This window comes from Staurois parvus, unplaced genomic scaffold, assembly GCF_062004578.1.
Source record: "Staurois parvus isolate SC_StPar_1 unplaced genomic scaffold, SC_StPar_1.0 ptg000058l, whole genome shotgun sequence".
Classification (NCBI taxonomy): Eukaryota; Metazoa; Chordata; class Amphibia; order Anura; family Ranidae; genus Staurois; species Staurois parvus.
The window spans coordinates 7,207,730-7,233,024 of NW_028317854.1; the positions used below are offsets into that span (position 1 = coordinate 7,207,730).

The 25,295-nt window shown below is 39.3% G+C and overlaps 1 protein-coding gene across 2 annotated transcripts in view; it reads left to right on the forward strand.

The window, feature by feature from the left end:
- Nucleotides 1–25,295, forward strand: part of CALN1 (calneuron 1) — a 449,404-nt gene that overhangs the window by 202,464 nt on the left and 221,645 nt on the right. For both annotated transcript variants that reach the window (XM_089668483.1, XM_089668482.1), the window contains exon 3: nucleotides 6,233–6,376. In XM_089668483.1, the coding sequence (XP_089524609.1) occupies nucleotides 6,233–6,376 (144 nt within the window). The remainder of the gene's footprint in view (nucleotides 1–6,232; nucleotides 6,377–25,295) is intronic.

Consider the following 25,295-nt stretch of genomic DNA (forward strand, 5'->3'; position numbering starts at 1 on the left):
TGATGTTTCCATGCGTAGGTGTCTCCAACATGTGCATTTATGTTCGTACACGTATATTCGTGTATGCAGGGGTGCCTCAAAATTTTTTGAGGGTGAGATTTTAAGTGCTTTGATGTGACTTTAATTTTGTACACTTTTAAACATTTTTTTAACTTTACTTTTTTATCACATAGGGGAGAAAAAGTCCCTTATGCATGGCATTTTTAGTGTCAGGTTCTCTTTAATGAGACATTAGGGGTCTAAAAAACCCCAATGTCTCACCTGTCCTACAATGAAGCCAATGCAGTGCAGATTGCGTCCTTAAAAGGAAGGGAAAATCAACAAATGGATATTTGCTAGTCTTTCTCCCCTCTACCCAATGGCACCTGCATTTCAGGTCCCAGGTGCGTGGATTGGCGTGGAGCCAGAGAAACATTGCATTGACATTCTCAGGAGGTGGCCATTACTGAGGTGTGTGGAAAAGATCTGGCAGCTGCAGAGCCACCAGATCACTTCCATTTGACAGCCGACAGTCATTGTTATTGTGTGTAAAACCCCGTCTCTCACTGATGTATGGCATACGCCGGTGTCGGTAAAACGTTTAAAGTGATATTCTTCAGTTATAAAGCACAATCAGTGGCAGATTTAATCATTTAATGAGCATGCAGCTTTTTCATCTTTTAATCTTGTGCCATGACCGAAGCTATGGGTTTCCTGTTTTAGGGTGGCTGCTTTCACTTCCAGGGAGCCACCTTTGCATGCCAGATTGCTTCCAGTAATGCCCCCATCCCAAGCATGCCAATACCATGTTTCCTGGGCTCCACGGATCAATCCACGCACCTGAGAGCAGCATGGCTGCTTGGTAGAATGTATTGACACCAGTGAATGTCCATTCATTGATCACCAACTGTCACTTATGGTGGTGTATTTCTACACTGTGTGCATCTATAGTAACACACAGCCCTGTATCCTAAGATAGTAAAGCACTCCCTTTCTCCTCCCTCCTTCAATGTCCCCCTCCCACTCCAAGCTAACAAACTGATTGGAGACTGCACTGTCCACTAATAATTCTTTCCAGTGAAGACCAAAAACAGTACTGAGAGAACAGGGATCAGCAGCATTGAAAGTTGGAAACTGAAAGCGCTGTGGTATGAATTTTAATAAATGGTTTGCTCGGGAATATTTATTTTGTTGTGCTTAACGCCTTCTTACTGAGTGTACACATATATAAGTGGTGCCACAAAACTGTATTTTTATCTAACTGTAATACTAGGTTCCTGATCACTTGATTGCTGTGATAGCCTCTGATTGGCCATCACAGTGGTCAGTCACTGTACAGCCCACCCCAATGTTTTTCTTTTCCTCTTGAGTGGAGAAAACGATACACTAGGGGAGATTTATTAAAACTGGAGCACTCCGAATCTGATGCAGCTGTGCATGATAGCCAATCAGCTTCTAACTTCAACTTGTTCAATGAAGCTTTAACAGTAGAACCTGGAAGCTGATTGGTTTCCCTGCAGAGCTGCACCAGGTTTTGCATGCTCCATTATTAGTAAAGCTTCCCCATTATATGGTTTTCTTCTTGCTAGAGCTAGTAGGCTATGGTACATAATAGCATGAAATACACAGCTAAATAAATAAATATATATATATATATATATATATATATACTTATATACTGTTTTGCTATCTTGTGCTAGTTTTTCTTTGATAATAAAAAAATCTGGAAATATCCATTACCATTTACCACCAAATGAAAACCTGTAGAAAGTCTGTACTGAAAAAAAAATGTTTTACCCTTTGTCATGACGACGTTAATGTCTTAAACAAAAAAAACACTTGCACTAAAATACACAGCGGATTGCTGTGCCCTATTGCCCATGTCATTGGGCATGTATTGATGGTATTGGTTTGATATCAGTTTAAGACACTTCTAAGATCAGCCAGAATTAACTGACACATGTATTTGACCTGACATGATGGTGACACATCCACCTTGAATATTCAGGTGAAAGAAATAATTAAATTCTTTAAAAGAGGTGGAGATATTTTTCTATAACTATGAAAAAGTGAGGATTATTGGATTTTTACTATGTATACCAGGATTCCAGAGGGTCTGAATTATGAAAGGGACACCACACATTTTTATGAATGTATATGTACTATTCTCCTGCGAATAATATTTTAGTTTTGTTACAAACCAAATTTATATCTCTACTGGGGATGTGCACACAGAAAGAGTGTGGGCAGGAAGGACTTGCCATGTCTGATTTGACCAGCAGCTAATCTTCTAACTGGTATGACTATGATATGGTCATATCGCTGTTTAATAAATAGACCCCTAAGATTCTATTTCCAATTATTTTTGCACTTTTGGCACAGATGTTTATTACTGTATTTTTAAACAGGAACAGAAGTAGGAAGACATCTGTAAAATATGGGCATTTATTACAGGAGTTTATTTTATATTGTCACAACCATGTTTTCATGGACCCGCTGAACACTGGTGGGATTACTGTATATTTTCCAGTTGGGCTGGGAACACAAGTGGAATTCTACAGAAAGAGGTTAAATTTATAACCAAGAAAGCAAAGATTTCAAGAGAATAAGCAGACTAACAAAAATGTTACCATCAATGGTGCCATTGAGGATAATTGTCATGATAATAATACTGTGATTACAGCAGATAAACAGGTAAACAGGCTTATGTATATGACATTGCTAACATTTCTTTCTGTCCCTAGCAACAAAACAGCTTCCAACTGACATTTTTTCAGTGCTGAGTTTAAAAGAAAACAAGGATTCTGATTGAAGCTAATGAATTGTTGTCCTTAGCATCCAAAGTGTTTGAGGAAATTGTTTTGGTGCTTTGAGCTATATATGTGTAGGATGCATGGTAGGCTGCATTGATAATTGCTGGTATTTACTCTTCTCTAGCTGTTTTGATATGATAAACCAAACGCCTTCACAATGTATTTAGCTAAATTCAAAGAATTATGACATGCATTACTCCTGCTAGAAGACGGATTTTTACATGGACATTAAAAAGCCATAGGGTAAGAATAGACCGTAAATAATATCCATAAATTATGCAAAACTATGGATAACTAATGTTGCTAAATACTGGGAATTTCATAAAAAAAGATGCCAAATAAATGCCTCGTATTTCATTAATGAAGCTTTATCAAGTACTTGTTCAATTAAAGTGATATTAAAAGCTTACATTTTTTAAAAAAATAACAAACACATCATACTTACCAGCTCTCTGCAGTGGTTCCTGCACAGAGCAGCCCAGATCCTCCTCTTCTCTGGTCCCCTGCTTGCGCTCCTGGCCCTTCCCTCCTGTCGGGTGCCCCCACAGCAAGCAGCTTGCTATGGGGACACCCACTGCTCCATGTGTTCATTCTCACGCGGAGCTGTGGCTTAGCCCCACCCCTTCTCTCTTATCGTTGAACAATGGCTCGTGCTGCTGTCTCAGCCAGAGAGGAGAGGGAGTCCTGGGATTGCTGAGACTCCAATGCACACCGCTGGACCGAGAGGGGGCTTAGGTAAGTATTAGGGGGAGCTGGAGGAGCTGCTGCACAGAGAAGGTTTTTAACCTTCACACATAGAATGCATGCAAGTAAAAAACCTTGAGCCTTTTGAACCACTTTAAATATATTTTTGATTTCAAACTTGTTTTATAATTAAACCCCTAAACAATCATTTGTAACAATAGTTTTTTTTTTAATATAAGCTCCATAAAATATGTTTATGCTGACTTTGTAAACTGGCCCTCAAAAACACTTAGGGGGAGATTTACTAAAACTGGTGCACACAGAATCTGGAGCAGCTGTGCATAGTAACCAATCAGCTTCTAACTTCCGCTTGTTCAGTTAAGTTTTGACAATCAAACCTATAAGTCGATTGGTTACTTTGCACAACTGCACCAGATACTGAGTGCACCTGTTTTAGCACATTTTTCCCTCAGTGACATACTTCTCCTTAATACCGATGTCTGTTGTATGTCAAAATTGACTAGGAGGATTGCAATTCTGGTTTAATGCAACAGTCAACATTTGACTATTGTGATACTATGCACTGGACCACCAGTTACATGTATATCTATGTGCTTCCCCAGATATAGTCTTTTGGGCTAACTACTTAATATACTGATTTATTACTGATTTACTAAAACTGGAGAATGCAAAACCTGGTGCATCTCTGCATAGAAACCAATCAGTTTCCAGGTGTTATTGTCAAAGCTTAACTAGTAGCTGACCGCAGATAGCCGAATGACGGCTGCACTGCGGCCGGCCAGTTCTGGGTGGACGTCATATGACGTCCCCCCAGAACGCGCTCTCCTGCGCGCCCCAGGGGGCGCGCACCCGGCGATCTCCGTGATTGCTGTGTCCTACGGACACAGCTGATCACGTGATGTGGTAAAAGGCCAATCACAGCGGCCTTTTACCACCTGATCAGCGGTGTCCAATGACACGCTGATCAGAGGGAAATGCAAGTGCCGGTTCTCGGCTGCACTTTCCTCACGCTGTCAGATCGTGAGGAAAGTACTGCCGAGAACCGGCAGTTGTCAGAGCGGGGATCGGCACCGATCATCAGGGCACTGATGATCAGTGCCCTGATGATCGGTGCCCAGCAGTGACACCCGCAAGTTCCGCCCACCTGTGCCCAGCAGTGCGCCCACTAACTCCGCCCACCTGTGCCCAGCAGATCACCCACCTGTGCCCAGCAGTGCACCCACCTGTGCCCAGCAGTGCATCCACCTGTGCCACTCTGCAGTGTCACACACCTGTGCCCAGAAGTGCCACCTACCTGTGCCTAGCAGTGCCACCCACCTGTGCCCACCCACCTGTGCCCACCAGTGCCACTCACATGTGCCCACCAGTGCCACCCACCTGTGCCCACCCACCAGTGCTGCCCACCAGTGCCACCCACCAGTGCAGCCTAGCAGTGCTGCCAGTCAGTGCCACCAGTCAGTGCCCAGCGGTTGTGCCAGTCAGTGCCCAGCAGTGATGCCAGTCAGTGCCGTCTATCAGTACCCATCATCAGTGTCACCTATCAGTGCCGCCTATCAGTGCTGCATATTAGTGCCGCCTATCCGTGCCACCTCATTAGTGCTGCCTATCAGTGCCCTTTAGTGCTGCCTATCAGTGCCCATCAGTGCCGCCTATCAGTGCCCATCAGTGCTGCCTCATCAACGCACATCAGTGAAGGAGAAAAATTACCTGTTTGAAAAATTTTATAATAGAAACAAAGAAACTTTTTTTTTTTTTTCAAATTTTTTGCAACTTTTTTATTTATAACGCAAAAAGTAAAGTGCCCAGTGGCGATTAAATACCACCAAAGGAAAGCTCTATTTGTGAGAAAAAAATGATCACAATTTCATATGGGTACAATGTTGCATGACTACGCAATTGTCAATCAAAGTGCGGCAGCGCTGAAAGCTGAAAATTGGCCTGGTAAATAAGGGGGTATAAGTGCCTGGTAGGCAAGTGGTTAATTTAAAAAGCTAAAGTTAGAAGCTGATAGGCTACCATGCACAGCTGCACCAGATTTTTCACTCTCCAGTTTTTGTAAATCAACCCCTGTGTGTCTCAGTCAGGAAAATGCTCGGTTAATGCAATTTAAATCAGTTACTTTGTGCAACATTTACTGTTAATTGCCTGCCCATTATATAGATGGAATAATGCCTTCTGTGAGATTATATTACAAATGCCAATTTTATTTTTGTGGGATGGGGAGAGTGAAATAGCCTTATATTTTTAGGGAATTTATTAATAAAGGTGTTGTTTTTCTAATACTTTGTGTGTGGTTTATGTTTCCTGTACAGTATGTTCCTTCTTTCTTTTTGGTAATCTTCTTTTGTTATGTGTCTACAAAGAATTCAGAGTTAAGTGGTATATTAGTTATGGAGTTATTCAGGCATCACTGTATTATGAAAAAAGTGGTTACAAGCAAGCACACCAAACCAGAAAATATCCTTTATATTCTGGTTTACAGTTGTCAGCAGAGTTGTGGATGCTAAAGGAGATCTATATTCTCTATAAACTAATAAATAAGCTACTGTCATAACAAGACATTTATCAGAATGAAATCAAAAGAATGCTCACAAACAACGTTCATGTAGTTGTTTGGCAAATCTAACCATCAACCCTTCCCTCTTGTCAAAGATTTTTTTATGCATCATCCTTATTTCAACTGCTAATGCAAAAAATGTGCACCCAGTAAACTGCTCCAATCTCTTTTACAACAGAAATTCGAGAAGCCTTCCAAGTGTTGGATCGAGATGGGAATGGTTTTATTTCAAAACAAGAGCTTGGCATGGCAATGCGATCGTTGGGTTACATGCCTAGTGAAGTTGAGTTAGCCATCATTATGCAACGTCTCGACATGGATGGTAAGTGACTGACATGCAAACTTAGTACAACATTAATCTGTTTCTCTAACAAAAATAAAGCAATACAACTTGTTAGAATTTTCAGTAATGTGTTCTTTAAGGTCTTTGTTTTAAATCTGACAGTCTAATGAACATATTTTGGCCAATATTAGTGCCCATTTACATCACAACACAGTGCACTACAACACGCACAAGCATACAACAAGCTTTGTGATGCATTAAGTCATATTTCATTAGGCAGCTTATTCATTTTGAACCTGCTGTCAACACATATCAACAAACACAATATAGGTCCTATATGGTTTTTCAAAATTAAGTGCACTGTTACACAGAGCATTTGGAACTATGACCCTGATTTAATAAAGGCATACAGCATTTTCACTTATCTTAGTGACTGAAAATTTACTTTTGGCAAGAATCCCCAATAAGAATCCTCAATCAAGTGCAAGGAAAATACAAAAATGATTTTTACTTACTTTTTTTATGATTGGAGTCAGAACAAATCACCATATTCACTAAGCTAAGAAATTTCTATTTTCAAAGTGGATTTTCTCTTTGCTTCACCTTATTTACTAAGATATGTAAAATTTCACATTTAAAGTGAACATGTTCTGCTCATCTTGTAAATCCCTTTTAACATGTTGTGGTGTGCTATAGTGCAGGTGCTTTGGAGTACCATTGACAATGAATGGTGATGCTGAGCAACATTTACAATGCATTGCTATAAGTTACCATACAATTTGCATTTGGGTGTGAACAAGCCCCAATAAGAAATTAAATAGAAGCAAATCAAATAATGAGAAGGAAACATTTACTGTTCTTAATACACTATCTTTAAACCTAATTGGTTATTATAAATTACTGCACTTTTCAGATATGTATTACATTTTGCAGTGGCTGTCAGTAAACTGCAAAAATATATTTGTTAATAGATTATTGAATAAATTACAACATTTTACCTCAAGAAGTTTTATTAGACCCTTTTTTTTTACTTGTAATTTAGCTTTCTAGTTGAAAAATATATCTCAACTTCTTACTAAAAATCCTTATCTTGTCTTATCTCATGTGGCTAATTAACAAACTTACAGGATATGGAAACTATAACATTTTCTAGTTATAGCGCAAACTGAGCTTTTTAAATTTTAACTTAGACAAAGGACTTTATGCAAACTTATTTTTTTGTAATTTTGTATCATCAAAATTTAGATATAATGAACGCTTTCTGATCAATTAGCAAGCACATGGTATTTTTATTAGCCTTTTGTTCCTTTTACTCGCTGCTATATTGTTTATAATTGGTATGGCTCATTTTGATTCAGATGGAAGTATGCAGTCATTTCTCAATGTATGACAGAATCGCCCCAGACCATATTTCCTCTAAAATTATAACACGTACACCTTTTAGTTTAGATAGATAAATGGTGCTCGGGTTTTGCTTAATAGGGCCCCACAGTGCATGTTTTTCAATTATCTTCAAAGACTTCCAGGTGAAATTAATAGTGTTGTTCTCACAGGCAATTTTAATATTTTGCCACTTAGAGGTTTCACCATTTGTTGACAATGTTTTCTTTGGTAGAACAAGATTTTCATGTACAATAAAGCATGTGTTTGCTAACAAGAAGGTTGAGAATATCTTTGCCCATGTACACCCATGAACACTGGCAGTTTATCTTTACTGCTAAGGGATTTAAAGTCATGTTCTAAGATCCCCCCCCCACATTAAAAACCTGTATATACGCAGACATTTTTCCCATGGGTCTTCTTGCAAGTCTGATTAGGTCATGGATCCTTACTCCTCTCCTCCTGTGGCTGCAGGAGGGAATGCTTATTGCTGAACTAAACAGGCTGAGAAGTTAATTAAATGATACTAGCCATCATTGGGCATCCCAAAGTGGAAAAGAGGAACTGTGGGGAACAGCTTGGAGTGATCATGAGTTTTGAAGCAAAAGCTGTTTTTTTTAACTTTTAATGGGCTGTTTATTTTTGGGGAACTGGAGTTCTGCTTTAATGACTCAATGAAAGTCTTCTCATCTACAGCACAGCATTAAAGTCTCTGGGCTTGATTTACTAAAACTGGAGAATGCAAAATCTGGTGCAGCTGTCCATGGTAGCCAATCAGCTTCTAACTTCAGCTTGTTCAATTACGTTTTGACAAAACCTGGAAGCTGATTGGTTTCTATGCAGAGATGCACCAGATTTTGCACTCTCCAGTTTTAGTCAATAAAACCCTTTCTGTTGCTAATTAAATAAATATAAACTAACAGTTACTTCTCACAGTATTACAAGATTTATGCACCAGTATAGTCTTAGGATGCCTAAATACCTGTGAATTCCTCCGATTAGATGCGAGACCCAAGGAAGAATTTCCAATGGGAGGCTGCCAGCTCTCTCAGATAATCATGGCCACTTACATAAAATATATCATGCAGTGATCACATGTGAGAGATTGGCCCTGGAAGCATCCAGGGTTAATCACACACCTTTACTTGATAGAGGGGGAATGGGCTCTTTTGTAGCACTGTTTACAGATCTAGAAGGTAGAAAAGTTTTTGTTGGGGGAGATTTACTAAAACTGGAGAGTGTAAAATCTGTTGCAGTCTGCATAGAAACCAATCCATTTCCAAGTTTTATTGTCAAAGTGTAATTGAGCAAGCTCCAGTTTTAGTGAATCTCTTCCAATGTATTTAGCAGATGACTGAAAAAGAAATGAAAATTTGAAAAAAGAAATGAAAACTAAAATGAAAGAAGCTGTACTTTACACAGATATTCTTTCATATTTTTGATCTGATTCTGTGTCTATATATTCTGTAGATGATATTCCAAGGAGAGACGGCTGTGGTCTGTAATTTATCTCACAAATGCCACTGCCTGGCAACAACTTGCATTTAGAAACTAAGGCTGCATGCTAACTAGTAATATATTGTTTAAAATGCCAGCGTATAATGAATTCCCTGACCATATTATCTCTATGCATTCTAAATGTACAGTGATTCATGAATATGTTGCTGTACAAGTCCAATGAATTTTTGTTGTAAAAAAAAGAAAAATCTCAGATATTGAAGAAATACATTTAGATTAGGGTTACCTTCTTTAATCTATGGAAAACAAAACAAAGGGGGGGGGTGTTATGGTGCTAAAATGGGTGTTGTTTCTTTAAAGTGGTCATGATTCAATAGCTGTGGTTAAACCTGAATGGTTTAGTGGTATAATGATTATGTGAACTTGGTAAAATAGAGGTTGGTGTCTATTTATATTAGGAACTAAGGTAGCTTATAACTTTTCCAATTGCATTCTACGTTTTGTCCTGTTTATAATGACACTATAAATATGCTGGTTAACAAAAACGTAAAATATTTTTTAAGAGAAAAGTGAAGAAAAGCATTCATAAGATTAAAAAGGAACAACAATAATAAAAAAATATTTATTTTTCATTAGCAGTTTTGCTTGAATTAATATCATGTGCAGATCAAAGAACAGGTCTTTGGACAGGACAGTACATATGCTGCTTGCGGCCTACAGCTACAGGCTTAGTGACATACCCGTACATTGCTTAGCAAATGCACACTTGCTTGCCCCTCCTGCATCCACTGTGTCCCCAGGGCACAGCAGATTGCAGTTGTTGGTACCTGGCTGCTTTGATCGGCTGGGGGATCATGTGATCAAGAAAGCTGTTATGAATTAATTATTTTCATAACAGCTGCGTTTCCTATAGTGAGCTGTGATTGGCCCACAGCTATCACATGGTACACGGGCCAATCACAGCACCCTGTAACATGTGATAGCTGTGGGCCAGTTACCGATCACAATAGTAAAATCACAGCTGTCATGAATGTAACCCATTCATGACAGTTCACAAATTGCTTTTACAGCGAACTGCACTGCAACAGCAATCAAAGTGTAAAAAAAAAAATCCCTGACTACTACCCAGAGTAGTACAGTGTTACTATGGTGACACTGAACTACTCTGGTGAAAGTATGAAAAATAAAATGGCAAAAATTTTTAAAAAAATCTAATAAATAAATACCTTACTAAATACGTATCTACTTTCCACAAAGGGGTCATTTGGGTGGTAATTGTACTTTCCTGGCATTTTAGAACCTTAAGAACTGAGATAGACAGTCAGTACATCAGGATTAATCAATTTTTAAATATACAGTATACAGATATATCATACTGTATACTATATATCGCATATATAGTTTTTAGACTGTATAACGTTCACATAAATCACTTAATAAACACTTATTGGGATTTTTTTTACCAAAGACATGTAGCAGAATACAGAATTGGCTTAAATTTATGCAGAAATGGTTTTTTTTGGATATGTTTTATAACAGACAGTAGAAAATATTGTTTTTTTTTTAATTTTTGGTCTTTTCTCATTTATATAATAAAAAATAAAAAAAACCCAGTGGTGATAAAATACCATCAAAAGAAAGCTCTATTTGTGTGAAAAAAATTATTTAAATTTAATTTGGGTACAGTGTTGCATGACTGCATAATTGCCAGTTAAAGTAGTACAGTGCTGAATAACAAAAAAATGGCCTGGTCATGAAGGGGGTAAAACCCACCAGAATGTAAGTGGTTAATAAAGTTTTCTATGTTGGTGTGTGAACTACATAAGTATTAGTTTTAGTCCTTTACAATATTATGCGCTTTGTAAAGCATGGGTGTGTTTTTAATCACCATCAGAAGAGCTTATAAGAACGGAGCAGAAATATTCTTAATTCATAAGAATACTAAGCTAGGACTTTGAAAAGCTTTTTCAGTTTCTGCAATATCCTAGCTGTGCATGCTAGTGGAATTGACTCATCACTCAATACGAGCCCCTGGAGTTAAAGATGTCCTTTCTAAACTGGTTGACATATCATTATAGAGTCTCTGCTTGTAGACTGGGGTCAAAATACATCAATACAGCTGCATGGACACATTGCACTGTTTTCTAAGTGGTAATGTATACATTAGTGTCAATGGGGAACTGTCAAAGCAATTACATGTTTGCTTTCCGTAGCTCTCTAGTAACAGGGAAAGAAACTGATTGTCCGTGAGATAAATTCTTTTTCCTGACAGACTCCTTGAGCAAAAGATTGAGTATATGTGTAAACAATGATGGTTATTAATTACTTAGGATTGATATTCTATTACACATTGAGCAAACGCTAGGCATCGTGACTTGCAAACATCTAGTGACATTGTACCTCACATGGAAGTTTATAAAGCCACTGAAATAGGATTGGATGTGATTGATGACGAATTCTACTCAATATCTGCTTTTTGATGTCACCAGTTTTGACATCTTATAAATTGGAAGTTTTTTAATCTTCCTAAAATGTTTCTATCTTTAAATGCAGCAACAGTGCCATCTGGATGCTATACTAGCGTTAGAAATACCATCCATGCAATCCTTAGGATGTTTTTAGGTTTTTGGGTTTTTTTTAGCAGCAGTTGCAGTTGCTGCTTAATAAGCTTCACATTTATAATTTACCCCATTGCTACTTACAGTATGCTATTAGAGTACCTTTCTTGAAAATAGATCTAAGCCCTAACTAAATTTGCTTAAACACTGTGTATAATATCAATTGCCATTTTCCTATCCTTTGTGCATCTTGGTGCTAATGATATCTTCTAATGGCTTTCAGCCACTTTCTGTCTCTATGCACTTACTACAGTGTCAGCTGCATATCATTACTTGGGAGCAACTTCCTGATAATTATAACAGCGGACTATACCTGCAGAATTTGTATTGATGCACCAACTTGTAGTCTCCACAAGGCGTGAAAGTGACAGGGTGACAACAACATATATTGGCCTCCATGAAGGAAAACAGCAAATATTAAAATAACATTTTATTACATTTTTTTCAAGAAAAAAATGCAAACCCTAGACTGGTAGACTACCTATTACATTAACAGGGAGAAAAGAATTCCATAGAAGTAGAGTTAAAAGAGTTAAAGGAGGAGTCTGTCCATTCGATTGTAGCAGCAGGTCAGTGAAATAGCAAAGGTAACAATAAGACACTAGAAAATCAACATACACAGAGCAAAAACAATTGGGGATAACAAAGAAATGTGTTCAACACCATGTCTGTGGTGAGGAACCTAATCCTTCCACTCCTGCCATCATGTAACCTTTACAAAAAACATACAGTAGTGTTTCCCATTCAGGAGACAAAAGCATGATATGGACATCTAATGCTAGTATCTGTAGAGAAAGAAGGAAAAATAACATAAGAGGAGGAAATTAAATAAAGGAGGAGGTAATCGTAGCTTGCATGTGTATGTCCTACACACCAATTGTCAGAGGGGGCTGCAGGGGAGCTGAACGCCGAAGGTTTTTTACCTTAACGCAGAGAAAAAAGGTGCTATATAAAGTATGCATGAAAGATAGAAATTTAGGGACAAAGTTCCACTTACAGTTTGAAAAAGGTTTGTCTAGGCTACTCCATAGGGAGGAGCCAGGGTGGTGACGTCACGCCGCACAGGCCACGTGTCAGGCCACTGGCCGTCTTTAGTTCTGTCACACCATATTGTGAGTGCTTTTTCCATTGTGGTCTGTTTTTACCTGGATAATAATAAACATACTGCACTATCAGCACTTTTTCGTTTGGGCTTGTTTGATTGCGAGCCCACCCCCCCTCTTAGGGTGGATTCTTGTCCTGACTCTGCATCTGTTACTGAGAGTGACCCCCCTGGTGCTTGTGCATGGTACCTGGTACCTGTTACCTGGAGAGTGCTCCCCCTGCTGGATGGATGAGTGTACCTGTTCCCTGGAGAATGATGACCATTTGATAACTGTCCTTTGGTTGGTTGGCCAGATGATGCTTGGATTTTCATTTTTCCATATCCAGAGGACCAGGAGTGGTTTAATTACTCAAAAGCGCATAACATTGCACTATCTGGTTATGCTGTTGATCACTAATGTCATTAAGTATAGTTGCATACATTGTAGTAAGCTGTTTGTTGTCGCAGTAGATTAAGGATATGGGCCTATAAATAATAATCACAGTAGAATCCTTTTTGGGTTCTGGAGTTAGGCTAATATATGCCCTATTGGAATCATTATGCATGGGGGCTGTGGAGCTGTGAAACCTTCATGCATAGGAACTTTAGAAGATTTGGATTGCCTAATGAATAATGAAACGTCTCCCAAAGTCTTCTTTATCCATACGATTTTTTTCGGCTTCCGGCAGAACAGGAATGTTTAATTGAAAAACAAAATTCTCAACGTCCATTGTATTTAAAGCTGCAGCAGTGGCCTTATATAAGTTGGAAAAGTAGGAATGAAACTCACCCAAAGAGGTTGATTTACCAAAACTGGAGAGTGCAGGTCTGGTGCAGCTCTGCCTAGAAGCAAATCAGCTTCCAGGTTCGGAGTAAAGATTCAAAGAAGGTTAGTTGACCAGAGCTGGGTGCATAGTGGGAAACAAATGTCAATTTGTCCCCTTTTATCTCTCTCATATCTCTTCCATAGTTCCATAGTTGGTAATGTTGAATAAAGACACCAGTTCAACCTGTGTGGGTGTGTGTTCATGTCAAAAACATTGCCCTGTATCTTGTGTTCGTCAAGATACTCATCCAAGAGTTTTCTAAAACTATCAATGCTTCCTGCTGACAGCACCAATTGTGGAAGTGAGTTCCACATCCTTACTGCGTGGTAAGTGAAAGTCAGTTTAACCTCTCTAGCGGTCTGATTATGTCCGTATTTCTGTGCTGAAAGCGGTACATTTTTTTGCATGGATATATGTATTTTTTTTATTGTAGGCCTGTAATTTTTAGGAATAACTCACTGAAACCGGTCCGAACAAGTCTAGTAAACATCCGGGGTATGTTAAAATTTGAAACACGAAATCATACATTATAATTTAATAAATAATCATAAAAAATAATAATATAATAATAATACATTTAATTCAATAATATAATCAAACCAAAAACACTGAAATTTGAAATATAGCGCCAAGTTCGCACATCACTGAGCAAAGTCGCAAAATCGTTTTCAGTGACTGTTGACGATTTTCCCCACAAATCATTATCACTCAATTCGGCAAGTAGTTCTAATTTACTATCGCTGTTCTCTAGCTGGTCTAAAACCGCTTTTGACCTAAAGGGACACCTTTTGGACGCCATGGACGTTTCTCAGTTTCCAGGCAATAAGAACAGTAAAAATGTAGGCAGGGCACAGGACAAAGCACTAGGGACAAAATGTATGTGAAATGGTTTGATACAGTAATGTTTTACTATGTGATTTTAGTGTATTTAGTGAATGTCACTTTTTGTCATTTTCAAATTTCCCGCCAGTTCCGTCCCCCGTACGTCCCGACGCTCGCAGGGGATGGAACCCAGATGACAGATGCCGGCATCCGCCGGAGTACATTACAGGGGACACTGCAGGAGGGACATCGCGGGAGCACAGGACAAGGTAAGAGAAGAATAGATGCCGGAGCAGCGCCGCATGGTAAGCCCGAGTGTAGTTCGGGGTTACCGCTTTTGGTACTGAAACATTAACCCCGAGCTACACTGGGGAATACCGTCAAGGAAGTTAAGGTTAAACCGCTTCTCCTCCAATGTCATCGAGTGGCCGCGCATCTTCTTACACTCCCTGAGACTGAATAGTTTATTCCCTATGCTAGAATCACCATTAGGATACTGTGTTTGTATTTCACTATCATTTCTCCCCTCAGGCGTCTCTTTTTCAGGGAGCATAAGTTTAATGTTTGTAGTCGTTCCTCGTAACTGAGGTCCTCCAGTCCCCTTATTATCTTTGTTGCCCTTCTCTGGACTCTCTCCAGTTCCACATCCCTTCTGAGGACTGGTGACTGGAACTGGACTGCATACTCCAGATGTGACTGAACCAGAGTTTTATAAAGTGGCAGAATTATAGTTCTATCTTTTGCATACATTCCCTTTTTAATGCACACTAATATTTTGCTAGCTTTGCTTGCTGCAGCTTGGGATTGCATGCCACTGCCGCATTTGTCATCTACTAGGACCCCCAGATCTTTTTACATTCTGGATTCCCCCAGAGGTTCTCTCTCTAGCGAGTAATTTGCACTCATATTTTTAGCCCCTAAGTGCATTACTTTACATTTTTCGACATACTTTATTTGCCATGTAGTTGCTCACCCCATTATTTTAACAAGGTCTTCTTGTAAAGTTTCTATATCCTGCTGTGAAATTATTTCCCTACTTAACTTTGTATCATAGGCAAACACTGAGATTGAACTATTTATATCAACCTCTATATCATTTGTGAAAAGCAAAAACAGAATTGGTCCCAGGACAGAGCCTCGTGATTCCCCTCTTACCACTTCAGACCAGTGTGAGTACTCGCTATTTATCACCACTTATTGGAAACGCCCTTGTAACCAGTTTTCTATCCATGAATAACCCCTATAGTCCATGCCTACAGACCTCAATTTGTAAATTAAGCGTTTATGTTGAAATGTATTGAATGCTTTTGCAAAATCCAGATATACCACATCCACGCCCTTCTTTTATCTAGATGACAGCTAACTTCCTCATAGAATTTTAGCAGATTGGTTTGGCAAGAACAACCTTTCGTAAATTTGTGTTGATTATTACTAATTATGCTGTTTTCTTCAGGAAATTCTTGTATATGGTCTCTTATTATCCCCTCAATTCGTTTACATACTATTGATGACTGACTGGTCTGTAGTTCCCAGATATACGTTTCTGCTCTTTTTTGAATATTGGTCCATAAAAATTAGGTATAGTGGTCTGGCTATAATCTGAATTCTTTGAGATCTTTCTGGTGTAAGCCTTATGATCCTGGTGATTTACTTGTGCTGAGATTTTCTAGTCTTTTTTTGTACACTCTCTTCTGTTAGCCACAAGTACTCTACACTGTCCTGTTCCTCTAACTTAATGTGTTGCAGCTTGCTCCTTCCTGGCTGACAGGCTGTCTCTCCTAAGTAGACTCTGGGACTGTAAAGATCCTTCTGTCCAGCTTCAGCCTGTAGGCCCCCTCCCAGGCTCCTCACCAGCACCTCCTTCTTTCACTCCATCTTCCACCCGATATCCCTGCTGATCAGGCTCTCCCATATTTAAGGGCTGTCCTAGCCATCATGACAGGCCTCCTGCCTGTAGATTTGCCAGATTCATTCAAAGATGCAAATATAGGCCTCTGCCCCTCTTCTATAAAGTGCCAGGAGTTTCTAGAAGGGTGGAAGGGCTCCAGAAGCCCTGACCTATGGAGCCTCCCAGCCTTACCTGAAGTGACCTTACTGACTCACTTCCAAACTGACTCATACCCAGGCTTCTAGTAAGCCTCTAATTAAATACAAATAATCCTACCTAAACTAGAGAGCGCTACATCCACCCCCCACTAGCAAACAGCCATGTCCTCAAACTCTATCTGCAATCTGGTTGACCCCCAATCTATACTTCCACAACTGCCACTCCCCACTGGCTCACCTGAAGACGAGCTGTCCTCATAGCTAGGCTCTATCCAGGTGGGTCTGACAAGGCATACGGGTGAGGCTGGCTTCTTCGAGATGCTTCCTGGTCTGGTTCTTGCTGGGTAGCACTGGTGGGCACCTGCCCTTCAGCAGCATCACTGGGTGAATGACAAGTGGCGGCAGGCTTCCATCCTCTGCCGTCAGTAATCTTCGCAGGGGAATCTCGGTCCTGTGTCTCAACTCCGCTCTCAGCATCTGTCTCCAAACTTCTTCCAGCTTTTTGAGAATTCCTCATCAACTTCTCCGTACATATTCCTGACTGCAAGTCCACACTGTATGTGCTGGTTGCCAGATCTCTGGGTGTCAGCTTCGTCAGTGGCTCCCCACAGTGTTCACACTTGATCTAAGCACTGACCTGTTAGGTGGGTCTCCTGCAGCTGGGGCATATCAGGCACAGTCTCTCAACTTCCTCAATCCCCCTCGATTCTCCAGACATACTTCGGTTTCCACCAGGGTCATCTCCAGCATCTCTGGCAACAAAAACTTTGGGAACACCTGTAAACCACCTTCTTCTCTTCTCTTCAGTGCTCTTCTCTTTCACTCTTTCCATGCTGGGTGTACTGGGCAGACATAAGGAAGTGGCCATGCCCATCACTCAGACATGTTGGTGCCAGCGGTACTGTTATGCAGGATCTTTCCTATGCTTGTTTTAACCCCTGCTACGCCGAACAGGAGTGTGTTGACTGGGTTGCAGGCTTAAGAAGCACTGTTTTTGGACAGGAACACAAGGACAGTCCACTGACATTGGCAGAACTTGTCTCAACATGACATTTGGCCCCAGCCACTGTTGTGCAACTGGGTATTGAAAGTAGTGATGGCCTGCGGTAGTTGCTATGGATAACAGCAAAGAACATGACATGCTCCCCACTGTAATTAGCTGGATACATTAGCACATAGTCATGAATCCCAGCCACTGTTGGGCAGCTGGATATTTGTAATCCACAGACTGATAGGCCATCCTGGTTGCTCTAGGCAATGGCAAGCAGGAGCACACAGTTCACACTGACTTTAGCAGGATTTAAAACAAAAAGGTCAGGAGACATAGTCGTCGTTTGGTGACTGAGTATTTGTAATCCACATAAGCATCGCAGCTTGCCATAGTTGCTATGGGTGATGGCATACAGAGTTACAGCACAGGTTTCACTGACGTGGGCAGGTGAAAAATTAGTACAGTCTTTAACTCCAGCCACCTGTTGAGCAGAAGCAAGATTTTACAAGCCCGACATGGTTGCTATGGGCGACAGCATTAGCAACGACATTTGAATGACACAGCAACAATCACGGTCCCAGCAGTACAGCACAACTTTACTTTCTCGCTTGATTCCTGTGACCACTTGACAGCACATAACTAACACATATGGGATGACTGCTAGACCTTAAGCCCTCGTCACATCAAAGCCAAATTTGAAATCGTGTGACTTACAGTGAAGTTGCACAATTTCAAAATTGGGTGACCTGCTGATTTCAGTTGCGATTTGCAAGACATCTGACACAGATGTCTATGCAAATTGCAACAAAAGTAGTGCATACACTACTTTAGAAATCGGTGTGGCTCCAATCAAGTCCGAAACACAACGATATGACCGCTCTAATAGCGGACAATAGGGTGAAACTTGGCATACGACTTGCAAATCACATGCCATGCAGATCGCATGCCAAATCGCAGTGTAAGACTATCTGGACCTGCTGGGAGTTAAATGAGGGAACCCTGAGTACTTCTTTTGAAGGATGATGGCAACAGGGTCTGTTACTCTTCTAACCATTTGTTATTGCTGTGGCAATTTGTACAGGGATATTGGGATGCCTCTGCATGCCTGATAACTTTGGACTCCATTACACTTCTGAATGATTCGGGTCCTCCAATCTGTATGGTGTTTGTGGCCCTGTCTATCTGGGAACTATTTATAACCCCTATGAATTTATGTAACAGAAAAATAAATGCCAGATCTCCTTGAGGAAGCAGGCTTGTCCTGCAAAACATGTTGAAGATGTTTGCTCAGAAGTTTTCCCATGATTAATGCGGGATGTAAATGTGAATGGCAGGGACATTGTGTTGCTTTTAACAATACAATGTTTTCGGTCTTTAAATTTTACTATTTTTGTATAATAAATATATGGAAAAATCTTTTTGTTACATATGGTGTATTACCATGAAAATCCTATTAGTTTTTCTTTGGTAGGGAATTGGTTTATTTCAATGTCATATTAATAGAGGAGGTGGTACCAGTAAAACTGCTAGACAGGTTGAGACTTCTTTGTGCCAGTCTCACTCCCTATATCTAGATCTATTGCTTAAATTAATGTAGGCATAGCCCAAATGTTGCATGTAACATCTGAGTCAGCCTGATTTAATTTTCAGCTAAGGAGGAAGCATTCAGCTCAGTACACTTTTTCTACTCAAAGTTTACTGGGTACTTGGTTGGAGCACCCATGTGCCTAAAGTAAACAGCTGGGAGCCAGTGTTCAATGGACCAAATCCTCCCTCTTACTGTGACCCCTTCCCTTTCCCTTGCTGCCCATTTTTAATGCCCCATTATATATAACACCTATGAACATACAGAACACGTAAGCAGAACAGTGCTGGAATACATATCCAGAGCACAAAGCTTCAATGTATTTTCTGTATTGGTCATGTGGTCTCTGAAATCACAAGACTAGGCACAGAAGTTGCCTACAGATACTATGCATATGTCCACTTACCGCTGCACTTCTAGGTTGTATGTTCTGCCAGGATGTCTGTACTGAGAATGGTTACTTACTGAAGCACCTCTAGGCTTGTGTGCTCCAGGAGGGCAGCTGCTGGCCCATCACTGTGAAAGGTGGGCTCACTGGACAAAAGTAATGTGTATAAAGCATGAGTAACAGGAAAGCCTCAGTACAGTCAGGAAATGCCATGATTAGAACAGCCTGACATTCAGTAGAGTGGGGGGACTAAGCGCTGCTGCGGGTATGTTTATACAGAACCTTTAACAAAGTCCATGTTTTGGTGTTATAGTGCACACCAGCAGATATACGAGGCCTAAAACCTTAATGCACTTGAATGTGCAAGATTTCAAAATCTGCAGCCTATTTATTATTGGGTTTATTGAAATCAGATATTTAAATGAAATCAAATTATTTCCTTCTAGACCATATTTGAATAGATTTATCTCCTAATTGGGCTGTTTTTGAATACTAATAAGATTATTTACAAGGAGAGTATGTCATCCTTTTTTGTATTCAGCTATTTTTAAGTAGATCATAACTTATCAGTCGTTTGTATGGAAAAATTTGAAATATACATTAAATAACCTGAAAAATGTGTAATTTACATTAAATATAATTTAATCAGATATTTGAATGCGTTTTAATATTTTACCTGTGACAATAGATAATTTTGAACTATGATAAGCCATTTATTGTAGCTATTATCACAACCTCCTGGGATTTGACTCAAACCTTCTTTACTTTGTCAGCTCCCCCTCAACTTTTAAACTGCGTAACTCAAGCTTTCCAATGTGCTTTGTTCAGGTGTATGTTTTATGTGTCACAGCTGTAGCCCGTTTCCTTCAGAGTAGTTGGACTATCCAGTGTTTGTATTCCCAATCTTGATTCCCAGTCAAGGCTAATTCATTCATCGGTTTGGTGTTCCAAAACCCCTAGGGCTCAGCGTGTTCATTTTTTACTCTGCTCTCTGTAGTTTTGAATGTAATTCTTAGCTATAGCTTTTTTATCTTTGGATACTAGTTTGTCAGTTTTAACTCCATGTATTTTACTAAAGCTGAAGTTTAAACTATTTACAGTTAGGTCCATTTATATTTGGACACGGGCACAATTTCCATACTTTTGGCTCTGTATGCCACCAGAATAAATTAAAATGAAACAATCCAAACTAATTTGAAGTGCTTAATTTCAGCATTAATTCAAGGGGTTGAACATAAATATCAAGTACAAATTTTAGGAACTGCAACCATTTTTATACACAGTCCCTCCATTTTCAAGGGCTCAAATGTAATTGAACAAATTAATATAATCATAAATAAAATGTTCATTTGTAATATTATGTTGAGAATCCTTTACTGGCAATGACTGCCTGAAGTCTGGAACCCATGGACATTACCAAAGACTGGGTTTCCTCCTTTCTGATGCTTTGCCAGGCTCTAACTGCAGCTGTCTTCAGTTGTTCTTTGTTTGTGGGTCTTTCTGCTTTTAGTTTTGCCTTCAGCAAGTAAAATGCATGCTTATTTGGGTTGAGATCAGGTGATTGGCTCGGCCATTGCAGAATATTCCACTTCTTTTCCTTCAAAAGATCCGGGGTTGCTTTTGCAGTGTGTTTTGGATCATTGTCCATCTGTACTGTGAAGCGCCCTCAAATCAACGTTGCTGCATTTGACTTCTGTCACATCATCAATAAACACCAATGATCCAGTGCCACTAGAAGCCATGCATGCTCATGCCATCACACTGCCTCCACCATATTTTACAAATGATGTGTGCTTTGGATCATGAGCTGTTCCAAGCCTTCTCCACACTTTTTTCTTCCCGTCATTCTAGTACAGATTAATCTTAGTTTCATCCATCCAAAGAATGCTTTTCCAGAACTGGTCTGGCTTTTTTAGATTTTTTTTGGCAAATTCTAATCTGGCTTTTCTATTCTTCAGGCTTATGAGTGGTTTGAACCTTGTGGTGAACCCTCTGTATTTGCTCTTGATTGTAAACTTTGACAATGATACGCCCACCACCTGGAGAGTGTCCTTCACTTGCCTGGATGTTGTGAATGGGCTCTTCTTTACCTTAGAGAGGATCCTGCGATCATCCACCACTGTTGTCTTCCGTGGATGTCCATGCCTTTTTATGTTGCGGAGCTCACCAGTGCATTCTTCTTTCCTCAGAATGTACCAAACTATTGATCTGGCCACTCCTAATGTTGCTGCTATTTTTCTGATGGATTTGTTTATTTTTTAAAGCCTTACAATGGCCTGTTTCACTTGCATGGATCGCTCCTTTGAACGCATGGCTATTCTTAAGAGCTGTAATTCCTAAACCCTTCCTCCAGTTTGGATGTACATACCCTCAAATTAAACCAGAGAGTGTGCACTTTCAGCCCATATCTATTGTATAACTATAGCTTGAATATGTTTTTGTAAATACCTGAAAAAAATCTAAAATTGTGCCTGTGTCCAAATATTTATGGACCTAACTGTATATTTTTCATTCCCTTTCATCTGCAGCTTTTAATTTAGACTCTGAGAAGTTACGGTGTTGATTGAAATCAGAGTAAGCAATTTCATTACAGGAGAGATGTCTGTAGAACTGTGCAAAAAAGGTAAAGGTTCAGCTTTAGGCCATTAGTCCTATTGATTGATCCAACATTTTTCGGTTCAATGCTGAACTAGGTTAAAAACCCAATATGCCATCTATATGTTGAGTTGTCCTTAAAGTGGAAGTTTATTCAGAAAATTAGATCCTGCTAGATCACTTCTTGATCCCTTTTGCAGGTATAGCTATGTAAAACGTTAAAAGTGCCTATAATATTTAAAATCCAGTAATATATGCCTCACCCTACTCTGCACATGGTCAGTTGCTCTCTATTTTTTGGCACTGTGCCAGAAATGTACAGGCTGATCTGCTGACAGCCTAAAGATATACTGCTGCTCAGGGGCTCTGGGTTTCAGCAAAATGGCAGCCTCCAGCAAGAAGAAACAGAAACAATGTTGGAGGCAATTTACAGCACACATTAATTTTGGTAGCTTAATTATTAATGTTGAATATACAGTATGTTCCCTGCTAAATAACATACTTTTTTATCATGGTTTTATGGGTAGAGTTCCGCTTTAACCTAGTTCAATATAGATAAGGTACCTTTCTGGTCTTTTTCTAATTTTTCAATTTATATGTAATTACTTTGTGGTAAAGCGTGCAGCCTGTTCCTAACTGTTTTCCTTTTAGAAATTCTTGTGCTGTTTTCACTAGAGCAGGAAGACACGGACAGCATTAAAAACATTCTTAGAAATTCTAACCTTTCCCCACTCTACTAAAAAATTAGTATTTTTGCATGTGTTGCTTCCGCATACATTTTTGATCACTTCCTATCCTGACAGTAAGTGTGCAATGTTCAGTTAATTTTGCTTTGAATTGGGGGGATTCACTAGAAGTCACAAAGCGTAATCTTTGTGCTGAGATATAAACATTTGTAAAAATAATAGTGACACCATTAGATCAAACATCAGTATCCCCTCTTTTCCTAAGACTGTACATGAAAGTTGCCTTATTCTTCCCCAAAATTCTTACTTCTTGAAGTATCTGCATGTCCACTGTTCCAAATGCTGCGGTTTCTTTTAATGCCTCATCCCTGCAAAGAAAGCCATGGAAGAAAAGGAGAGCTAATTACAAAAGGTAGTGGGATTTTGACCAAGGAAAGCTGAATAGATGAGGAAGTATGAGCTTCAGCCAGGCTGAAACAAAAAAATGTGTTTGCACTAAGTCATATTCTATGCATTGTAACTATAACCTACTGTAAGATAATCAGCATCTATTCTTTGTGTGACTAAGGGGGCATCGTATGACTCCCATGTGGCCCACACTTAAATCTGGACCTGATAAATACATAAGAATTATCAGCAAAGGTAGCACCTGCAGCATGTACATTTTTGGTGTTGTAGCAGTCCTTCATGGCACCCACAAGTGCCACTCCTCCACCATTTTATTGGGAGAACTGTGATGTCACAGCCAGCACCAGTAATTGTAAAACTTTCAGCACCTGCTGCTTCGGTGTGTGTGCTCAGCTTTGCTCGACAGGGCAGACTGATTTATATTGAATTTTATTTATAACCTGCACTATTTGAATCACAGGTGGATGCAGCTAGTTAATCTGATTTTGTGTGGGCTATCACCATTTGCCTTTGATTAAATACAAGTTTAAAAAAAATAAAAAGATATATTTTCTCCAAGTCATAAATTGATGTTCCCAGCGTGACCGCATAACAACTTCATTTTACTTAATAAAATGTGATCTTTTAAATAACATTACATACAATTCCCAATTAGGGATTTACAGTGGATTGAATTTAGATTGCAGAAGGTTAAGGAAAGGATTAGCAGGAGTTTATCTAAGATTAATTTCTTGACACTAGTGATATTATGTGTATATATTATCCTGCACTCCTGCTTGTAGAAAGCATATTCACCACATGCAGTGTTCTTAATAATTTACAGTTTCAGATCCTTTCAAAAGTGTTATTTTCTATCAGCTACAATATCTGGCAGCACCATTCATGTTAAAGAATAGCTAACCTCAAAAGTATTTAGACTGCAGTTTAAATGGTAAGTGTTACTTAACTAAGCTTGGCATGCTTGCCGGATCATGAGTTGCAGATATGGCTCTTGAAAATGACTTTGCAGCCCCTCCCCTTGCAAAAACACAAAGTGAACACAATAAAAATATAAAAAGTTGGAAGAACAATAATAATAAATTACCGTACATCCAGACATCTTTCTGTTTCCTGTAGTACAGAAGAAAAAGAAGAACCGCCATGGAACTTTTCAGGCAATTTGAACACAACAATTAGTTAAAAGGTAAGTATACCAAAACTTTTTTACAAAACAATCATAAAACTATTAAAATGACACACAAATGAGAATTGATCTAAACATAAAAAAATAGTATTATATGATCAATGATACCTTGCAAGCCCAGGATGAACTAATGTAAGCTGTCTGAGCATGGCTTAACATTTTATTTTTATTTTATTGTACATGTATATTTAATAATGTGATTGTATTTATAGATACGATTTACCCTGCCTTTCTCTGAAGAAGGAACCTGTTTCCAAAATGCTTCAGATCTGTGTCGGGATGCTATATGTTAGATCCTATAAGCCATGCTCAGGCAGATTACATTAGTGCATCCTGGACTTATCATGATCATGTAATATTATTTGTTGTACGTTTTGGATCAATTCTCACTTGTATGTAAGTTTAATATTTCTGTGATGGTTTTGTAATAAAGTTTTGGTATACTTACATTTTGAATAATTGGTGTGTTTAAATTGCCTGAAAAATCCCATGGGGGTTCTTTTTCTTCTGTACTATTATTTGGGATGTCAGCAATTCATGCATAATACCACTCACCCTATTTATCAATGCACTGTTTCCTGTAGGGGCCGGTGAAGACACCTGGCCTCACAAGATATTGGCAAAGGTGAGAAGATGCTCCAGCACCGTGTATAAGCACAGTCTCATGGAATTTGAGATTGTTGCCTATCTCAGGATCCTAAGAGAAGGTCCACTGATGTCGCCCCACCTAGGCAAGTGCCAGGAGTCAGGATGTAAGGTGAATTTTCCCAGCAGAGACATAGACAGCATTGAAAAACATAACAGGGGTTCAGACCCTTCCCTTCTCTATGCAAAACTTTAAAAAGGTATTGGTTAGGGATACTTTTTAATTCTTTTAGGAAGTGACA